The 18,469-nt window shown below is 62.9% G+C and overlaps 3 protein-coding genes and 1 non-coding gene across 4 annotated transcripts; all 4 read left to right on the top strand.

Moving 5' to 3' along the window:
* The first annotated feature begins 46 nt into the window (after positions 1-46).
* On the top strand, positions 47-1,798 carry STX5 (syntaxin 5). Its single transcript, XM_066209348.1, has 2 exons — positions 47-446; positions 1,268-1,798. The coding sequence occupies exons 1-2, from the start codon at positions 355-357 to the stop codon at positions 1,425-1,427; spliced, it is 252 nt and encodes an 83-aa protein (XP_066065445.1). The 5' UTR covers positions 47-354; the 3' UTR covers positions 1,428-1,798.
* A 429-nt stretch (positions 1,799-2,227) lies between these two features.
* On the top strand, positions 2,228-15,059 carry LOC136305994 (nuclear RNA export factor 1). Its single transcript, XM_066209346.1, has 21 exons — positions 2,228-2,299; positions 3,437-3,617; positions 4,451-4,571; positions 5,429-5,512; positions 5,848-5,952; positions 6,455-6,535; positions 6,747-6,816; positions 6,953-7,041; positions 7,688-7,795; positions 8,649-8,758; positions 9,618-9,654; positions 10,122-10,190; positions 10,442-10,497; positions 10,852-10,959; positions 11,635-11,693; positions 12,492-12,607; positions 13,250-13,292; positions 13,565-13,637; positions 14,326-14,508; positions 14,695-14,755; positions 14,908-15,059. Exons 1-21 carry the CDS (start codon positions 2,266-2,268, stop codon positions 14,944-14,946), a joined length of 1,827 nt encoding a protein of 608 aa, XP_066065443.1. The 5' UTR covers positions 2,228-2,265; the 3' UTR covers positions 14,947-15,059.
* A 223-nt stretch (positions 15,060-15,282) lies between these two features.
* On the top strand, positions 15,283-17,325 carry TMEM223 (transmembrane protein 223). Its single transcript, XM_066209347.1, has 2 exons — positions 15,283-15,552; positions 16,758-17,325. Exons 1-2 carry the CDS (start codon positions 15,306-15,308, stop codon positions 17,051-17,053), a joined length of 543 nt encoding a protein of 180 aa, XP_066065444.1. The 5' UTR covers positions 15,283-15,305; the 3' UTR covers positions 17,054-17,325.
* Positions 17,326-18,272: 947 nt separating this feature from the next.
* LOC136305999 (U2 spliceosomal RNA) lies at positions 18,273-18,463 on the top strand. The gene has a single exon (XR_010725477.1). It is a non-coding gene; the product is annotated as a U2 spliceosomal RNA (small nuclear RNA).
* Positions 18,464-18,469: the final 6 nt, after the last annotated feature.

Here is an 18,469-nt window from a genome sequence, read left to right as displayed (position 1 = left end):
GGATTTCAGGGGTTTGGGATTAAAGGGTTTGGGATTTAAAGGATTTGAGATTGAAAGGATTTGGGGTTTAAAGGGTTTGGGATTTAAGTAAGAAATTTGGGATTTCAAGGGTTTGGGATTTCAAGGATTTAGGATTTCAAGGCTCTGGGATTTCCAGGCTCTGGGATTTCGAGGTTTTGGGATTGAAGGAGTTTGGGATTTCCAGGCTCTGGCATTTCCAGGCTCTGGGGTTTCCAGGCTCTGGGATTTCCAGGCTCTGGGGTTGAAGGGATTCCGGGTTCCGAGGACCCAGGGCAGCCCTGAGCCCAGCCCCGGCTTTCCCAGGAGTCCTACATCCAGAGCAGGGCGGACACCATGCAGAACATCGAGTCCACCATCGTGGAGCTGGGCTCCATCTTCCAGCAGCTGGCACACATGGTCAAGGAGCAGGAGGAGACCATCCAGAGGTTCCCAAAATCCCCACCGTCCCCTCCCTGAGCCCCTTTTTCCTCCTCCTCTTCCTCTTTTTCCTGCTTTGTTTCCTTCCTTTTTTTCTGGTTTTATTTCCCCTGAACTTTTCCATCTTTTCTCTGGTTTTGCTTTTCCCGACTTCTCCTTTTCCCCTCCAGTTTCTTTCTCTTCTTCTCTATTTGTTCCCTTTTTCTCTCTCTTTTCTCATTTTCTTTTTTCCCATCTCTCCCCTTTTCACTCTCTCTCCCCCCAATTTTCTTTTTATTTTCCCTCTGTTTTCCCTGTATTTTCCCCTCATTTTCCCTCCCTTTCTGCTGCAATTTCCCCCCATTTTTCCCCCATTTTACCCCCAATTTTCCCTCAGTTTTTCCTGTATTTCCCCCCAATTTTACCCCCATTTTTCACCCCACCTCCCCCTGTTTTCCCGTCATTTCTCCCCCATTTAACCCCTATTTCCCCCTCATTTTTCTCCATATTTTCCCTCTGTTTCTCCCCCGTTTTCCCCGTATTTTCCCCCCATTTTCCCCTCGATTTTCCCTCTATTTCCCCCCAATGTTCCCCTCTTTTTCCCCCCGATTTGCCCCGTTTTTCCCGTATTTTCCCCCGTTTCCCCCGGATTTTCCCCCCATTTTCCCCTCGATTTCCCCTCTATTTCCCCCCAATTTTCCCCCCGATTTGCCCCGTTTTCCCCGTACTTTCCCCCGTTTCCCCCCCTTCCTTTGCCCCAATTTCCCTCCGTTTCTCCCCCCCGTTTCCCGTGTTTTCCCTTTCTTCCCCCACTTTCCCCGCCCTGAGCCCGTTCCCTGCCCCGTCCCAGGATCGACTCCAGCGTGGAGGACGCGCAGCTCAACGTCGAGGCGGCCCACGGGGAGATCCTCAAGTATTTCCAGTCGGTCACGTCCAACCGTTGGCTCATGGTCAAGATCTTCCTCATCCTCATCGTCTTCTTCATCGTCTTCGTCGTTTTCCTGGCCTGAATTTCCTCCCTCTCGCCCCAACCTTTCCCTTCCCTTCTCTCTGCTCACGGACTCGGCCGCGCACGGACACGGGGCTGGGGGCGTCCCGTCCCCCCCGGGATTATTTCCTGCCCCTCCGGGGGGTCTCTGGGATGTTTGGGGGTCCCTCCCCATGGACCACGGCGCCCCCAAATTTGTTTGGGTTTTTTTTTGGGGGAGGGGGGATCCCCCTGGGTGACCCCGGGAAATTTGGGGGGATCTTTAGCAGGAGCCCCCGGGGGGTGGAGACCCCAATGAAAGCTGTGAGACCCCCGGGGGGGGGGGGCTGGGAGACCCCCAAGTGAACTTTGGGGGGTGGAGGACCCCCAGGACCCCCAAAACTGGGGGGGGGGGGGGGGGGGGGGGGGTGGAGCTGGTTAATAATGGGGGGGGGGCTTCAACCCCCCAGTTAAAGCCTTGGCACCCCCGAAAGGGGCCCGGGGACCCCCTGAGAGCGATGGGGGTCCCTGCGGGGGCCCGGGGACCCCAATTCCCACCCCATTCAATTAACGGGGGTGGGGGGGTGGCTGCAGGACCCCCCGTTAAAGCCTTGGGACCGCCGGGGAGGGGACGTGGGGCTGCCCTGACCCTGCAGGGCGCCTTTGGGGCGGCTGCAGCCCCCCCCGAACCCCAATAAACCCCTGGGCCCCCCCGAACCCCGCGTTGTGTTTCTTTTCCCCCCGGGCCGGGATTCGAACCCGCGACCTCGCGACTTCCGGGAGGGGCGGGGGGAAGCAACGGCGACTGCGCGTGCGCGGCGGAGCCGGCGGGCGGAAGTGACGTCAGCGGGACGCGCGGCGGGGAGGCCGCGGCGGCGGCGATGGCGGAGGAGGGGAAGGGGGGCGGGTACAGCGGTGAGCGGGGCGGGGGCACCGGGGGGCCCGGCGGGCACCGGGGGGACGCGGCGGGGACAGCGGGACGGGCCCCGGGGCAGCGCCGGGCCCGCGGGGAGCGAGCGCGGCGGGGTAGGGCCCGGGGATGGCGGTAGGCCCGGCGGGGGGGGGGGGGGCGGCACCGGGGGGAACAGCCCGGGAGCGGGGGAGGGCAGGCGGCCCGCGGCCGGCGGCGGTGTGTCCCCGGGGGAACCGGGAGGGGAACGGGGAGAGCGGAGCGGGCCCGGGGCTGAGAAGGGGACCGGGAGAGGCCGCGCGGCCGGTGCCGCTGTCCCCGGTGCCGGTGCCCGGTGTGAGGCTCTGCGCAGGGACGGGGCCGCTCCCGGTGCCGCCGGGGCCGGAACGGCGCGGGGAGAGAGGCCGGGACCGGGAACCGGGCAGATCCCGGGGCCGTCCCCGGTGTCCCGGTGCTGCTCCCGGTGTCCCGGGGTGGGCGAGCCCGGGGAACCGGCGGTCCCGGTGCCACCCCCGGTGCCCGTGCCGTCCCTGGGTCCCCGTGTCCCGGTGCAATCCCCGGTGTCCCGGTGCCACCCCGGTGTCCCGTGTCCCCTCTCTGTTGTCCCGGGTCCCGGTGTCCCGGTGCCATCCCCGGGTTCCCGGTGCCATCCGCGGTGTCCTGTTCTCGGTGTCCCGTTCCCCTCCCCGGTGTCCCGTCCCCGTTCCCTGTCCTGTCCCCGGTGTCCCGGTGTCCAGGTGCCACCCCCGGTGTCCCGTCCTCGGTGTCAGTGCCAGCCCCGTTCCCTGTTACCTCCCCGGTGTCCCGTCCCCGGGTTCCCGGTGCCACCCCTGGTGTCCCGTGTCCCCTGCCCGGTGTCCCGTGTCCCCTGCCCGGTGTCCCGTGTCCTGGGTGCCCGGTGCCATCCCCGGTGTCCCATGTCCCCCGCCCGGTGTCCCGGTGTCCCGGGTTCCCGGTGCCATCCCCGGTGTGCCGTGTCCCCCGCCCGGTGTCCCGTGTCCCGGGTTCCCGGTGCCATCCCCGGTGTCCCGTGTCCCCCGCCCGGGTCCGGTCCCCGGGTTCCCGGTGCCATCCCCGGTGTCCCGTGTCCCCCGCCCGGGTCCGGTCCCCGGGTTCCCGGTGCCACGCCGCTGTCCCCGCAGAGCACGATGACCGCGTGGGCGGCCGCGGGTTCCCGGGGCGGCGGCGGAAGGGCCGCGGGCCGTTCCGGGGCAAGATGTACAGCGAGGTGACCCCGCGGGGCCGCCCCCGCCGCGCCCGCCCCGACGACGACGACGGCGACGTGCCCATGGCCGAGGCGCACGACGGGCCCCGGGGCCGATAGTGAGTGCGGGCGGCCGGGGGGCACCGGGGGGACCGGGGATACCGGGGGGCCCCGGGGCTGTTAGTGAGTGCGGGGCACCGGGGGGCTCCGGGGGGACCGGGAGGGACCGGAGATACCGGGGGGCCCCAGGGTTGTTAGTGAGTGCGGGGGACCGGGGGGCTCCGGGGGGACCGGGGATACCGGGAGGGACCGGAGATACCAGGGGGCCACGGGGCTGTTAGTGAGTGCGGGGCACCGGGGGGACCGGGAGGGACCGGGAGGGACCGGGGATACCGGGAGGGACCGGAGATACCGGGGGGCCCCGGGGCCGTTAGTGAGTGCGGGGCACCGGGGGGCTCCGGGGGTTTCTGGCCCGTCCTGGGGGGGTCCTGAGGGTCCCTGGGGTATTCCTGGGTGTGTCTTGGGCGTGTCCCCATGGGCGTGTCCTGGGTGTGTCGTGGGCGTGTCCCCGTGGGCATGTTCCGGGTGTGTCGTGGGCGTGTCCCCGCGGGCGTGTCCCGGGTGTTTCCGCGGGCGTGTATCCGTGGGCGTGTCCCCGTGGGCGTGTATCTGTGGGCGTGTCACCGCGGGCGTGTCCCGTGGGCGTGTCCCCGTGGGCATGTATCTGTGGGCGTGTCCCGTGGGCGTGTATCTGTGGGCGTGTCTCCGCGGGCGTGTCTCTGTGGGCGTGTCTCTGTGGGCGTGTCCCCGCGGGCGTGTCCCGTGGGCGTGTCCCCGTGGGCGTGTCCCGTGGGCGTGTCTCTGTGGGCGTGTCACCGCGGGCGTGTCCCGTGGGCGTGTCCCGTGGGCGTGTCCTGTGGGCGTGCCCCGGCAGCGCCGTCCGTGCCCGCAGTGTCCCGTACGCGCCGCGCTCCGGCCGCCTGGCCAACATCAACATCACCGTGAGACGGGAGCCCGGGGAGCGCGGCGGCGGCGCCGGCAGGGACGGCAGGAGGAGCTGGTTCAAGATCACGGTGGGGACAGCGGGGACAACGGGGATAATGGGGACAATGGGGACAATGGGGACAGCGGGGACAGGGGTTGGGGACAATGGGGACAGCGGGGACAGGGATTGGGGAACGGGGACGGGGACGGGGAGGGCTGGAGGAGGAGCTGGTCCAAGATCACGGTGGGCACGGGGACACTGGGGACGGAAACGGGCTGGGGCTGGGACGGAGCTGGGAATGGAGCAGGAAATGCGGGAATTGGGCCCGGGATGGGACCTGGGGTGGGCTTGGAATGGGAGTGGGGCGGGAAATGGGACGGGAACAGGAGCAGGGGGGGATTGGGATTGGGATGGGGATGGGGATGGGGATGGGATTGGGATGGGGATGGGATTGGGATGGGGATGGGGATGGGGATGGGGATGGGATTGGGATGGGGATGGGATTGGGATGGGGATGGGGATGGGGATGGGGATGGGATTCGGATGGGGATGGGGATGGGGTGGGGATGGGGATGGGATTGGGATGGGGATGGGATGGGTGGGAAACGGGGGAATCGGGGCCGCAGTGGGGATTGGGGTGGGACAGGGAGCAGGGGCTTGGGGTGGGAATGGGAAACGGGAACGACAAAGGGGACGGGAACGGGGGGACGGGGCGGGGGCGCCGGGGCTGGGGTGGGGCACGGGAGCCAGCGGGGTCGGGGTTGAGCGGTTTGGCCTCTCCGTGCCTCACCGCCCGCCTCGCCTTTGCTCTCCGTTCCCGTTTCCCTGCCTCCGCTGTTCCTGTTCCTGTTCCATCCCGTTTCTCTTCCGCTCTCGTTCCCCCTTTTCCCGTTTCCCTTCCCCCCGCCCTGCCCCACCGCCGGCCCCCGGGGGCTGGCCCCACAGATCCCCTACGGGAAGAAATACGACAAGTCGTGGCTGCTGAGCTCCATCCAGAACCTCTGCAGCGTCCCCTTCACCCCCGTCGAGGTCGGCAGCCCCAGGGGGAGCTGGGGGGATTTCGGGGGGATTTGGGGGAAATTTTGGGGGGATTTCGGGGGGATTTGGGTACCCAGGAGGGTCCCGTTCTAGCTCCTGATCCTGGGGGGATTTTGGGGTGGTTTTGGGGGGATTTTGGGATCCCATCCAGCCCCACATCCTGGGTGAGTTTTGGGGTGTTTTTGGGGGGGATTTTTGGGGGATTTGGGGGGATTTGGGATCCCATCCAGCCCCACATCCCAGGTGAGTTTTGGGGTGTTTTTGGGGGGGATTTTTGGGGGATTTGGGGGGATTGGGGATCCCATCCAGCCCCGGTCCCGTTGCAGTTCCACTACGACCACAACCGGGCCCAGTTCTACGTGGAGGACGCGACCACGGCCAGCGCCCTCAAGCAGGTGTCCCGGAAAATCACCGACAGGGACAACTACAAGGTGGGGTCAGGGGTCGGGGTGTGGGGTTTGGGGTTTGGGGTCAAGATTTGGGGTTTGGGGTTTGGGATTTGGGGTCAGGGTTTGGGATTTGGGGTGGAATGGATGGGATAAAGATGGGCTAAGTGGGGTGGGATTTGGGGTGGGACGAGGATGCCTGGAACGTTCTGGCAATGGGGCCCCGGGACGCTTTGGGATCAGGGCCTGGGGGATTTTGGGATCGGGGCCTGGGGGATTTTGGGATCAGGGCCTGGGGGATTTTGGGATCGGGGCCTGGGGGATTTTGGGATCGGGGCCTGGGGGATTTTGGGATCGGGGCCTGGGGGATTTTGGGATCAGGGTCTGGGGGATTTTGGGATCGGGGCCTGGGGGATTTTGGGATCGGGGCCTGGGGGATTTTGGGATCGGGGCCTGGGAGATTTTGGGATCGGGGCCTGGGGGATTTTGGGATCGGGGCCTGGGGGATTTTGGGATCAGGCCCCGGGGACACTTTGGGACCCCCCAGGTCGTGATCGTCATCAACTCGTCGGCGCCGCCGCAGTCGCTGCAGAACGAGCTCAAACCCGAGGAGGTCGAGCAGCTCAAGGTGAGGAGGGGTCAGCAGGGGCTGGGGGGCTCCAGGTGGGTTGGGGGGTGGGGTGGGTTTGGGGGGTTCAGGGCAGGGTTGGGATGGTTTTTGGGGGGTTGGGAGGTGTTTAGGGTGGTTTTGGAGGACTCAGGGATGGGTTTGGGGGTTTTAGGATGGTTTTTGGGGGGTTTGGGGGGTTTTTGGGGTCTCAGCCCTGTCTGTGCCCCAGCTGTGCATGAGCAAACGTTACGACGGCGCCCAGAAGTCGCTGGACCTCAAGAGCCTGCGCGTGGACCCCGGTGAGCCGGGGGGCTCTGGGGGGCTCTGGGGGGGCTCTGGGGGGCCCTGGGGGTCTCGGGGGGCCCTGGGGGTCTCTGGGGGTCTCTGGGGGTCTCGGGGGGCCCGGCCCTGACCCCCCGGCCCCGCTGTGCCCAGACCTGGTGGCGCAGGGCGTCGACGTGGCGCTGAACCAGCGCAGCTCCGTGGGCGCCGTGCTGAGGATCATCGAGGAGAACATCCCCGAGGTGCGGCCCAGAGAGACCCCGGGGGGGCCCAGAGAGACCCCGGGGGGCCCAGAGAGACCCCGGGGAGCAGGGGGACCCCCAAAGAGACCCGGGGGGGCCCAGAGAGACCCCGGGGAGCAGGGGGACCCCCAAAGAGACCCGGGGGGGCCCAGAGAGACCCCGGGGGGGCCCAGAGAGACCCCGGGGAGCAGGGGGACCCCCAAAGAGACCCCGGGGGGGCCCAGAGAGACCCCGGGGGGCCCAGAGAGACCCCGGGGGGCCCAGAGAGACCCCGGGGGGACCCCCAAAGAGACCCCAGAGAGCCCAGGGGGGCTCAGACCCACTTTGGGACCCCAGAGAGACGGGGGGACCCCCAAAGAGACCCCGGGGGGGCCCCAGAGAGCCGGGGGGACCCCAGAGCCACTTGGGGACCCCAGAGATCCCATTTGGGACCCCAAACCCCCGGTAGGACTCTTCGTTTCCTCTGGAGCGCCCCGTTTCCCCCGGAATCCCAATCTTCCCCTGGGATCCCCATTTCCCCCCCGGAATTCCTCATTTCTCCCCCAAAATCCCCAGTTTTCCCCCCAAAATCCCCAATTTTCCCCTGGAATCCCCGTTTCCCCCCCGGAATTCCTCATTTCTCCCCCGGAACCCCGGCGTGTTGCAGCTGCACTCCCTGAACCTGGGCAGTAACCGCCTGTTCCGTTTGGATGATTTGGCCGAGCTGCCGCTCAAGGTCCCGGGGCTCAAAGTGCTCGACCTGTCCCGCAACGAGGTGGGTGAGGGCCCCGAAAACCCCCTGGGACCCCAAATCCTGACCCTGGGACCCCGAAAACCCCCTGGGACCCCAAATCCCGACCCTGGGACCCCAAAAACCCCCTGGGACCCCAAATCCTGTCCTGGAAGCCCCCAAACCTCTCCATGAGCCCCCCTTGAGTGTCCCCTGGGGTGTCGCCTCTGTCCCCACAGTCCCCAGGGTGTCCCCTGTGTCCCCCGTGTCCCCTGGGTGTCCCCAGTTGTTCCCAGTTGTCCCCAGTCCCCCCAGTCCCCCCCAGTCCCCCCAGTCCCCCCAGTGTCCCCCGTGTCCCCCCAGTGTCCCCAGTGTCCCCACTGTCCCCAGTGTCTCCCCAGTGTCCCCAGTCCCCCCAGTCCCCCCAGTCCCCCCAGTGTCCCCAGTGTCCCCAGTGTCCCCAGTGTCCCCAGTCCCCCCAGTGTCCCCAATGTCCCCAATGTCCCCAGTGTCCCCCCAGTGTCCCCAGTGTCCCCCCAGTGTCCCCAGTGTCCCCAGTGTCCCCAGTCCCCCCAGTGTCCCCAGTGTCCCCAGTGTCCCCAGTCCCCCCAGTGTCCCCAATGTCCCCAATGTCCCCAGTGTCCCCCCAGTGTCCCCAGTGTCCCCCCAGTGTCCCCAGTGTCCCCAGTGTCCCCAATGTCCCCAATGTCCCCAGTGTCCCCCCAGTGTCCCCAGTGTCCCCAGTGTCCCCAGTCCCCCCAGTGTCCCCAGTGTCCCCAGTGTCCCCAGTGTCCCCAGTCCCCCCAGTGTCCCCAGTGTCCCCAGTCCCCCCAGTCCCCCCAGTGTCCCCAGTGTCCCCAGTGTCCCCAGTGTCCCCAGTGTCCCCGTGTCCCCCCAGCTGAAGTCGGAGCGGGAGCTGGACAAGCTGAAGGGGCTGAAGCTGGAGGAGCTGTGGCTGGACGGGAACCCGCTGTGCGACTCCTTCCGCGACCAGTCCACCTACATCAGGTGCGTGCCGGGCCCGGCTGCTCCTGCGGCCGGGATCGGCCCAAAGTCCTCCTTTTGTGTCCCAAAATCGGGCCAAAATCCTCCTCTCCTGTCCCGGGATCGGCCCCAAAATCCTCCTCTCCTGTCCCGGGATCGGCCCAAAGTCCTCCTTTTGTGTCCCAAAATCGGCCCCAAATCCTCCTCTCCTGTCCCGGGATCGGCCCAAAATCCTCCTTTCCTGTCCCTGAATTGGGCCCCAAAATCCTCCTCTCCTGTCCCGGGATCGGCCCAAAGTCCTCCTTTTGTGTCCCAAAATCGGCCCAAAATCCTCCTCTCCTGTCCCGGGATCGGCCCCAAATCCTCCTTTTGTGTCCCAAAATTGGGCCCCAAAATCGTCATTTTTGTGTTCCCCAAAATCCTCCTTTCCTGTCCCAAAATCGGCCCAAAATCCTCCTTTCATGTCCTAAAATTGGGCCAAAAAAGTTCATTTTGCGTCCCGAAATGGGCCCCAAATAAATTTCCTCGTCCCTGATCGATCTTACTGTAAATAAACAAAAATTAATGGAATTATTATAAAATAAATAATTAACTAAAGGGGGGGGGGAGGATTTTTTGGGGTTTTTTGGGATTTTTAGGGAAGATTTTGAGGTTTTGGGGGGGGATTTTTGGGGAAGGATTTGGGGGGTTTTGGGGAGGATTTGGGGTATTTTGGGGGGGGGATTTTAGGATTTTGGGGGTTTTTGGGGGGAATTTTGAGGTTTATGGGGCGGATTTTGAGGTTTTAGGGAGGATTTGGGGGATTTTGGGGGGATTTGGGGGATTTTGGGGGGATTTTGGGGGCCCTGCTCTGCCCCCGCCCATGGTGCCTCTCCCCCGGCAGCTCCGTCCGAGAGAGATTCCCCAAACTGCTGCGCCTGGTGAGCGTCTGGGGGGTTTGGGGGAGGTCTGGGGGGCTCTGAGGGGTTTTGGGGGGTTTGGGGTGGTCTGAGGGGGTTGGGGGGCTTGAGGAGTTTTTGGGGGTCTCTGGGCGGTTTCTGGGGGGATTTTCAGGGGTTTTGGGGGGTATTTTGGGGTTTTTTTGGGGTCTCTGTAGGGTTTCTGGGGGATTTTTGGGGGGTTTTGGGGGTCTCTGTGGTTTTTGGGGGGATTTGGGGTTTTTTGGGGGGTCTCTGGGTCCCCTTTCCCTGGAACACTTTCGATCCAATCCCACAAAGATTTTTTCCCCATTTTTTTGGGGGGGATTTTTTGGGGGGGATTTTTTGGGGGGGATTTTCGGGATTTCAAACCCCAGACCGGGAGGGGTTTAAACCCACCCCAAAAACATTTTTGGGGGGGGGGGGGGTTTCCCCTCGACTGAAACCCCCCAAAAATCCCAAAATTCCAGGACGGGCACGAGCTCCCCCCCCCCATCGCCTTCGACGTCGAGGCCCCCACGACGCTGCCGCCCTGCAAGGTGGGCCCCCGAATTTGGGGGATTCCCCCTTTTTGGGGTCCCCCGACCCTTTTTGGGATCCCCTGACCCTTTTTGGGGTCCCCCGACCCTTTTTGGGGGTCCCCCGACCCTTTTTGCGATCCCCCGACCCTTTTTGGGGTCCCCCGACCCTTTTTGGGGTCCCCCGACCCTTTTTGGGATCCCCTGACCCTTTTTGGGATCCCCTGACCCTTTTTGGGGGTCTCACAGTCTCCCCCCCCCCCCATTTTTAGAGCAGCTACTTCGGCTCCGACGACCTCAAGGCTTTGGTGCTGCGGTTCCTCCAGCAGTGAGTGACCCCAAAACCTCCCAAAAATCCCCAAAATCCCCAAAACCCCAAATCCCCAAAATCCCCTCAAATTCCCATTTTCCCTCCCCAAAATCTTTCTCCCCCCAAATCACCATTTTCAGCCCCAAATTCCTGCTTCTCTCCCCAAAATCCCATTTCCCCCCCCACAAATTCACATTTTTCTCCCCTAAAATCTTGTTTTTCCTTCCCAAATCCCGTTTTTTTCCCTCCCAAATCCCATTTTTCCCCTCAAAAATCTCATTTTCTCCCCCTTAATCCCCATTTTTCTCCCCAAATCCCCATTTTTTCCCCCCCAATTCCCATTTTTCCCCCCAATTCCCGTTTTTTCCCCAGGTATTACTCCGTGTACGACTCCAGCGACCGGCAGGGTTTGTTGGACGCTTACCATGACGGCGCCTGCTGCTCCCTGAGCATCCCCTACGGCCCCCACACGCCCCCCAGGTGAGAGAAACCCCCAAAAACCTCCCAGAAAACAACCCCCAAACCTCCCAAAAAAACCCACAAAACAACCCCACCCTCCCCCCCAAGAAAAACCCCAAAACAATCCCCAAAAGCCAAAAGAAAAACCTGAAAAACCCCCCAAAAAACCCCAAAAAAACCCCCCAAAACCCAAAAACAGCCCCAAAAAAACTGCAAAAAACCCCCCCAAAACAACCCCAACCCTCCCCAAAAAAATCCTGAAACAATCCCCAAAAGCCAAAAGAAAAACCTGAAAAACACCCCAAAAAAACCCAAAAAAACCCCCAAAACCCAAAAACAGCCCCAAAAAAACTGCAAAAAACCCCCCCCAAACAACCCCACCCCCCCAAAAAAAACCCCGAAACAATCCCCAAAAGCCAAAAGAAACCACCTGAAAAACCCCCCAAAAAACCCCCCAAAACCGCTCCCAAAAAAACCCCCCCAAAACCCAAAACAGCCCCAAAAAAACTCCAGAAAACCCAAAACCAGCCCCAAAAAACCTGCAAAAACCCCAAAACAGCCCCCAAAAAACCCCAAAAACCCCAAAACAGCCCCAAAAAAACCCCAAAACAGCCCCAAAAAAAACCCCCAAAACCCCAAAATCAGCCCCCAAACAACCCCCCGGAAACGGGGTCAAGCCCACGGGGTGTCCCGCAGGAACAGCCTGAACGAGTATTTCAAGGACAGCCGGAACGTGAAGAAGCTCAAGGACCCCAGTGAGGATTTGGGGCCGGGGGGGATTTTTTGGGATTTTTTGGGGCATTTTGAGATTTTCTTGGGGATTTTGGGGGGGGTTGGGGGCGTTTTCAGGGGGTTTTGGGCAGTTTTTGGGTGGGTTTGGGGGTTTCTTGGGGGGTCTTAGGGTTTTTGGGGGTGTTTTGGAGTGTTTTAGGGAGTTCTTTGGGTGTTTTTGGGGTGTTTTGGGGTGTTTTTGGGGTTTTTTTTTGGAGTGTTTTGGGTGTCTTGGAATGTTTTGGGGTTTTTCAGGGTGTTTTTGGGTTTTTTGGGGGTGTTTTGGGTTTTTTTCGTGGTGTTTTGAGGGTTTTTCGGGGTGTTTTGGGGTTTTTTCGGGGTTTTTTGGGGTGCTTCAGGGTGTTTTGGGTTTTTTCAGGGTGTTTTTGGGGTTCTTTGGGGGTGTTTTGAATTTTTTCAGGGTGTTTCGGGGTGTTTCGGGGTGTTTTGGGGTTTTTTCGGGGTGTTTTGGGGTTTTTTCAGGGTGTTTTGGGGGTTTTTCTGGGTGTTTGGGGGTGTTTTGGGGTTTTTTCGGGGTGTTTTGGGGGTTTTTCAGGGTGTTTTGGGGTTTTTTCAGGGTGTTTTGGGGGTTTTTCTGGGTGTTTTGGGGATTTTTCGGGGTGTTTTGGGGGTTTTTCAGGGTGTTTTGGGGGTTTTTCAGGGTGTTTTGGGGATTTTTCTGGGTGTTTTTGGGGTTTTTCTGGGTGTTTGGGGGTGTTTTTGTGTGTTTTGGGGTTTTTTCGGGGGTGTTTCGCGGTCCCTGAGGCCGCCCCCCTCCCCAGCCATGCGTTTCAAGCTGCTCAAGCACACCCGGCTGAACGTGGTGGCGTTCCTGAACGAGCTGCCCAAGACCCAGCACGACGTCAACTCCTTCGTGGTGGACATCTGTGCCCAGACGGTGAGGGGGAGACGGGAACTGGGGGGAAATGGGATCTGGGGGGGAAAACGGGAATTGGGGGGGGAAATGGGATTTGGGGGGGAGAAAAATGGGATTGGGGGGGAGAAAAATGGGATTGGGGGGGGAAAAATGGGATTTGGGCGGGAGAAAAATGGGATTGGGGGGGAGAAAAATGGGATTTGGGGGGGAGAAAAATGGGATTTGGGGGGGAAAAATGGGATTTGGGGGGGGAAAAATGGGATTGGGGGGGAGAAAAATGGGATTGGGGGGGAAAAATGGGATTGGGGGGGGAAAAATGGGATTTGGGGGGGAGAAAAATGGGATTTGGGGGGGGGGAAATGGGATTTGGGGGGAAGAAAAATGGGATTTGGGGGGGGGAAATGGGATTTGGGGGGGGAAAAAATGGGATTTGGGGGGGAGAAAAATGGGATTTGGGGGGGGAAAAATGAGATTTGGGGGGAAAATGGGATCTGGGGGGAGAAAATGGGAATTTTTTTGGTGAAAACCTGGGATTTTGGGGAGGAAATGGGATGTTTTGAGGAAAAACGGGACGGGGGGAGCGGGGCTGGGGGGCTGCCGGCAGCCTGGACGTGCGGGCGTTCCCTGCGGCTGCCGCGGAGCGCCCTGACCCCTGTGTTCCAGAACACGCTGCTCTGCTTCACCGTGCACGGCTTCTTTAAGGAAGGTGGGTCCCGGGGGGCTTCCCTTTCCCGCCTTTGGGCCTCTCCACTCCCCCTTCCCTCCTCCCCGCTTTTCCCTCCTCCCCCCCTTTCTTTTCAGCTTTTTTCCCGCCCGCGTTTTCCCCTTTCCCTCCCCATTTTTTTCCTCTCCCTCCCATTTTTCCCCCTTTCCCCCATTTTTCCCCCATTTTTCCCCCTCTTTCCCCAATTTTTTCCCCAATTTTTTCCCCCTCTTTCCCCCCCTTCCCCCCGTCCCTCACGCTCTCTGCTCCCGCAGTTGACGGCAAATCCCGGGATTCTGTCCGGGCCTTCACGCGGATGTTCATCGCCGTCCCGGCCGGGAACAGCGGGTCAGTGCCTGCCCCCCAGCCCCAAATTATTTCCCCAAACCCCGGGTTTTCCCCCTAAATCCTGGTTTTTCCCCATAAATCCTGGTTTTTTTCTCCTCAATCCTCTTCTTTTCTCCCTACATCCTTTTTCTCCCCCCAAACCCCAATTTCCCCCAAACCCCAATTCCCCCCAAACCCCAATTTCCCCCCAAACCCCAATTTCCCCCAAACCCCAATTTTTCCCCCCCCAAACCCCAATTTTCCCCCAAAACCCCAATTTCCCCCCAAACCCCAATTTTTCCCCCCCCAAACCCCAATTTCCCCCCAAACCCCAATTTCCCCCAAACCCCAATTTCCCCCCAAACCCCAATTTTTCCCCCCCCAAACCCCAATTCCCCCCCAAACCCCAATTCCCCCCAAACCCCAATTCCCCCCAATCCCCAATTCCCCCCCAAACCCCAATTCCCCCCAAACCCCAATTTCCCCCAAACCCCAATTTTTCCCCCCCCAAACCCCAATTTTCCCCCCAAACCCCAATTTTTCCCCCCCAAACCCCAATTTCCTCCCCCCAAACCCCAATTTTCCCCCCAAACCCCAATTTTTCCCCCCCAAACCCCAATTTTTCTCCCCCCAAACCCCAATTTTTCTCCCCCCAAACCCCAATTTTCCCCCCAAACCCCAATCTCCCCCCGCTGTGGCCCCCTCCCAGGCTGTGCATCGTCAACGACGAGCTCTTCGTGCGCGGCGCCAGCGCCGAGGAGCTGCGCAAAGCCTTCGCCCTGCCGGCGCCCACGCCCTCCTCCAGCCCCGTGCCCACGCTCAGCGCCGAGCAGCAGGAGATGCTGGCCGCCTTCGCCATGCAGTCGGGCATGAACCTCGAGTGGTCCCAGAAGTGAGTCCCCAAACGCCCCGAAAAGCAAAGAAAAAATGCCCCCAACCCCAAAACAATCACCCCGAGAGCCCCTGAAAATCCCCACAAAAAACCCCGAAAGTCACCCGGAAAAAACCCCAAAACCACCTTGAAAATCCTCCGGAAAACCCACCCAAATCCCTGAAAGTCTCCTGAAAATCCTCTCAGGTGCCTCCAGGACAACGACTGGGACTACGGCCAGGCCGGGCAGGTGTTCACCCAGCTCAAGGTGGGTTCTTCTCCCTTTTTCCCCCGTTTTTCCCATTTTTCCCCCCTTTTCTCTCCCCCTTTCCCCGTTCTTTGCCCCTTTTCCCCGTTTTTCCCCCCTTTTCCCCGTTTTTTCCCCCCTTTTCCCCAATTTTCTCCCCGTTTTCTCGGCAGCTCGAAGGGAAGATTCCGGAGGTCGCGTTTCTCAAGTGAACCTCGGAGATCCCCGTCCCCCCCCGGGCCCCCGCCCCGAGTTGGAGTCCCGTCGGTTCCTCCCCTCCCCGCACCGAGTTTTGTAAATAAATCGATCGATTATTGATTATTGAGCATTGATTATTTCTTAATTATTGACTGTGGGGCCGCTGAGGGAACCTGCCAGCACCAAAGAGGGCGCCGGCGGCGCGGGAGCTGATTGGCTGAGGCAGCGCTGAGCGCGCAGCCGATTGGCTGAGCCTCCACGTCAAAGCCGATTGGCTGCGGCTTCCCCGTCGCTGCCGCCGGTTGGCTGAGGCGCGGCGTGACCCGGAAGCACCGGCGCGGTCTGACCGGAAGTACCGGCGGCGCCGCCGGTGATGGCGGCACGGGCGGTGCTGGAGGCCGCGGCGGTGACGCGGGACGTGGTTTTGTACCAGCACGACCGGAGCCGCTTCTTCCGCCTCCTGGGGCTCTTCTGCACGGGCCAGGGGCTCTTCTGGGCCTACCTGGCGCATTCCGCCTTCACCGGGCTCCGCCCCGCGCCCGGGCCCGGCCCCGACGATCCGCTGAGACCCCGCGACAACAAATGGCGCTTCGGCTTCACGGCGTCCTGCCTCACCGCCGGTACCGGGGCAGCGGGAACGGGGACACACCGGGGACACCGGGGACACCGGGGGCACACCGGGGACACAGCGGGGACACAGCGGGGACACCGGGGACACAGCGGGGACAGAGCGGGGACACACCGGGGACACAGCGGGGACACACCGGGGACACCGGGGACACAGCGGGGACACAGCGGGGACACAGGGGACACAGCGGGGACACCGGGGACACAGCGGGGACACACCGGGGACACACCGGGGACACCGGGGACACAGCGGGGACACAGCGGGGACACCGGGGACACACCGGGGACACCGGGGACACACCGGGGACACACCGGGGACACAGCGGGGACACCGGGGACACAGCGGGGACACCGGGGACACACCGGGGACACCGGGGACACACCGGGGACACAGCGGGGACACACCGGGGACACACCGGGGACACCGGGGACACAGCGGGGACACAGCGGGGACACAGCGGGGACACCGGGGACACACCGGGGACACAGCGGGGACACCGGGGACACACCGGGGACACAGCGGGGACACAGCGGGGACACACCGGGGACACACCGGGGACACCGGGGACACAGCGGGGACACCGGGGACACAGCGGGGACACAGCGGGGACACAGCGGGGACACACCGGGGACACACCGGGGACACCGGGGACACAGCGGGGACACAGCGGGGCGCGGAGGGCCCGGGGCTCCCCCCGCGCTGTCCCCAGCTCTGTCCCCTCTGTCCCCATCACTGTCCCCAGGCCCTGTGGCAGTGGCCGCTGGGTGTCCCCACTGGCCTTGCTGTCGCCATCACTGTCCCCTGTCCCCTCTCTGTCCCCAGGCTCCCGGACCATGGCCACGGGCTGTCCCTGTCCCTGTCCCTGTGTCCCCATCACTGCCCCGCTGTCCCCAGCTCTGTCCCCAGGCTCTCTAACCCTGGCCGCGGGTTATCTCCTGCGCCTGCGCTGGGTGTCCCCTGTGTCCCCACTGTCCCCATGGCTGTCCCTGATGTCCCCGCCGTCCCCATGGCTGTCCCTGATGTCGCCGGTGTCCCCGCTGTCCCCATGGCTGTCCCTGATGTCGCCGGTGTCCCCGCTGTCCCCATGGCTGTCCCTGATGTCCCCATGGCTGTCCCCGCTGTCCCCACGGCTGTCCCTGATGTCCCCGCCGTCCCCACGGCTGTCCCTGATGTCGCCGCTGTCCCCGCTGTCCCCAGGCGCTCTCACGGTGGCCGCGGGCTGCCTGCTCCCCCTGCGCTGGGTGTCGCGGCTGACGCTGCTCCGCGGAGGCGCCGCCGTCGCCCTGGACACGCCGGGGCCGCTGGGCTGGGGCCGCCGCAGCCTCACGGTGCCGCTGCGGGACGTGTCGGGCCGCGCGCACCGCAGCGAGGTCACCGCCGCCGTGCCCATCAAGGTGCGGGGCCGCCCCTTCTTCTTCCTGCTGGACAAGCGGGGACAGCTCCGCCACCCGCGCCTCTTCGACGTCACCGTGGGGGCCCTCCGGCACTTCTAGGGCGGCACCCGGGGTCACCTGCGGATGGAGTGTGAGACCCCCAGCGGGGCCTGGACACGGAGGGGACACCGGGGTTGTCACCTGTCACCCCAAAAATAAAGTCTGAGACACCCCCGGTGGAGTATGGACACGGAGGGGACACCGGGGTTGTCACCTGTCACGCGCAGAAGTGAGAGAAGCAGTGGGCTCGGGGGGGACATGGGGTATCTCACCTGTCACCCCAAAATAAAGAGTGAAACGCCCCCCGGCTCTCTTTGGGGCGGGTTCTTTGGGGGTCTCTCCCTTGGCACCCCGGCATTGTCACTTCGTGTCACCCCCCCGGACGGTGAGGACACCCCCGGATTGTCACCTCCCTGGTTTTGGGGGAGGGATTTGGGGGACCCCCTTGTCACCGTCCCGGCACCCCCACCTGCTCTGGGGGCACTTTGGGGTCCCGAGTTCCCGCCCCACACCGCGGGGATTTTGGGGCGCTTTGGCCCATTTCGGGCAGTTCGGGGAGGAAGGGGCCCGGCCCGGGGCCGGGGTTGGGGTCGGGTTTGGGGCCGGGGCCGGGGCCGGGTTTGGGGTCGGGGCCGGGGTTTGGGGCCGGGGTCGGGTTTGGGGTCGGGGTCGGGTTTGGGGCCGGGGTCGGGGTCATGGTCGGGTTTGGTGCCGGGGTCGGGGTCGGGGTCGGGTTTGGGGCCGGGGTCGGGGCCAGGTTCGGGGTCGGGGCCGATTTTGGGGTTTCTGGGGGACAATGAGACCCCAACGGGGACAACGGGGGGGGCGTGGCGAATGCAAATGAGCGTTCGGATAATTACCATAACACCGTGGGGGCAGCAAGGATTGTGCGGTTAGAGGCGGGGCTATGCTAATCAGAGGGCCGTAAAAAAGGCGTCACAATGCAAATAAAGGATTTAGCCGGCCAATCACGTGGCGAGGCGGGAAAAAAGCGATGGGCGGAACGACGAAAGCTGTCCGGCTGGTTATTTGCATAAAGGGGCGGGATTATGCATATTCTGTGCATCCGGCGCGCACAGGGCATGCCGGGAGAGCATTTTCGGGGGGAATTTCGCGGATTTTGGGGTCGCGGCGTGCGGGGGGCGAGCGGGAGGCGCGGGGGGCGATGCGGGGAGAGCCCGGGGTGGGCTGGGGAGGGTAAAAACGGCGGCGCGGGGGTGGCCGTGACCTCGATAAAACACACACACGGCCGCCATCGGGGCCGGTGGCGACAGCCGGCATCGCTTCTCGGCCTTTTGGCTAAGATCAAGTGTAGTATCTGTTCTTATCAGTTTAATATCTGATACGTGCTCGATGAGAGGACTTCATATTAAACGGATTTTTGGGCTCGGGAGTTGGACCCGGAGCTTGCTCCCTCCGCTCCGCGCATTGTCCCGGTATTGCAGTGCCTCCGGGAACGGTGCACCCCCGCCGGGG

The sequence above is a fragment of the Chamaea fasciata genome, unplaced genomic scaffold (genome assembly GCF_029207755.1).
Source record: "Chamaea fasciata isolate MVZ Bird 193981 ecotype frontalis unplaced genomic scaffold, bChaFas1.0.hap1 SCAF_874, whole genome shotgun sequence".
Lineage (NCBI taxonomy): Eukaryota > Metazoa > Chordata > Aves > Passeriformes > Sylviidae > Chamaea > Chamaea fasciata.
The sequence above is the reverse complement of the archived record's forward strand: the minus strand, read 5'-3'. Positions and strand labels throughout refer to the sequence as shown.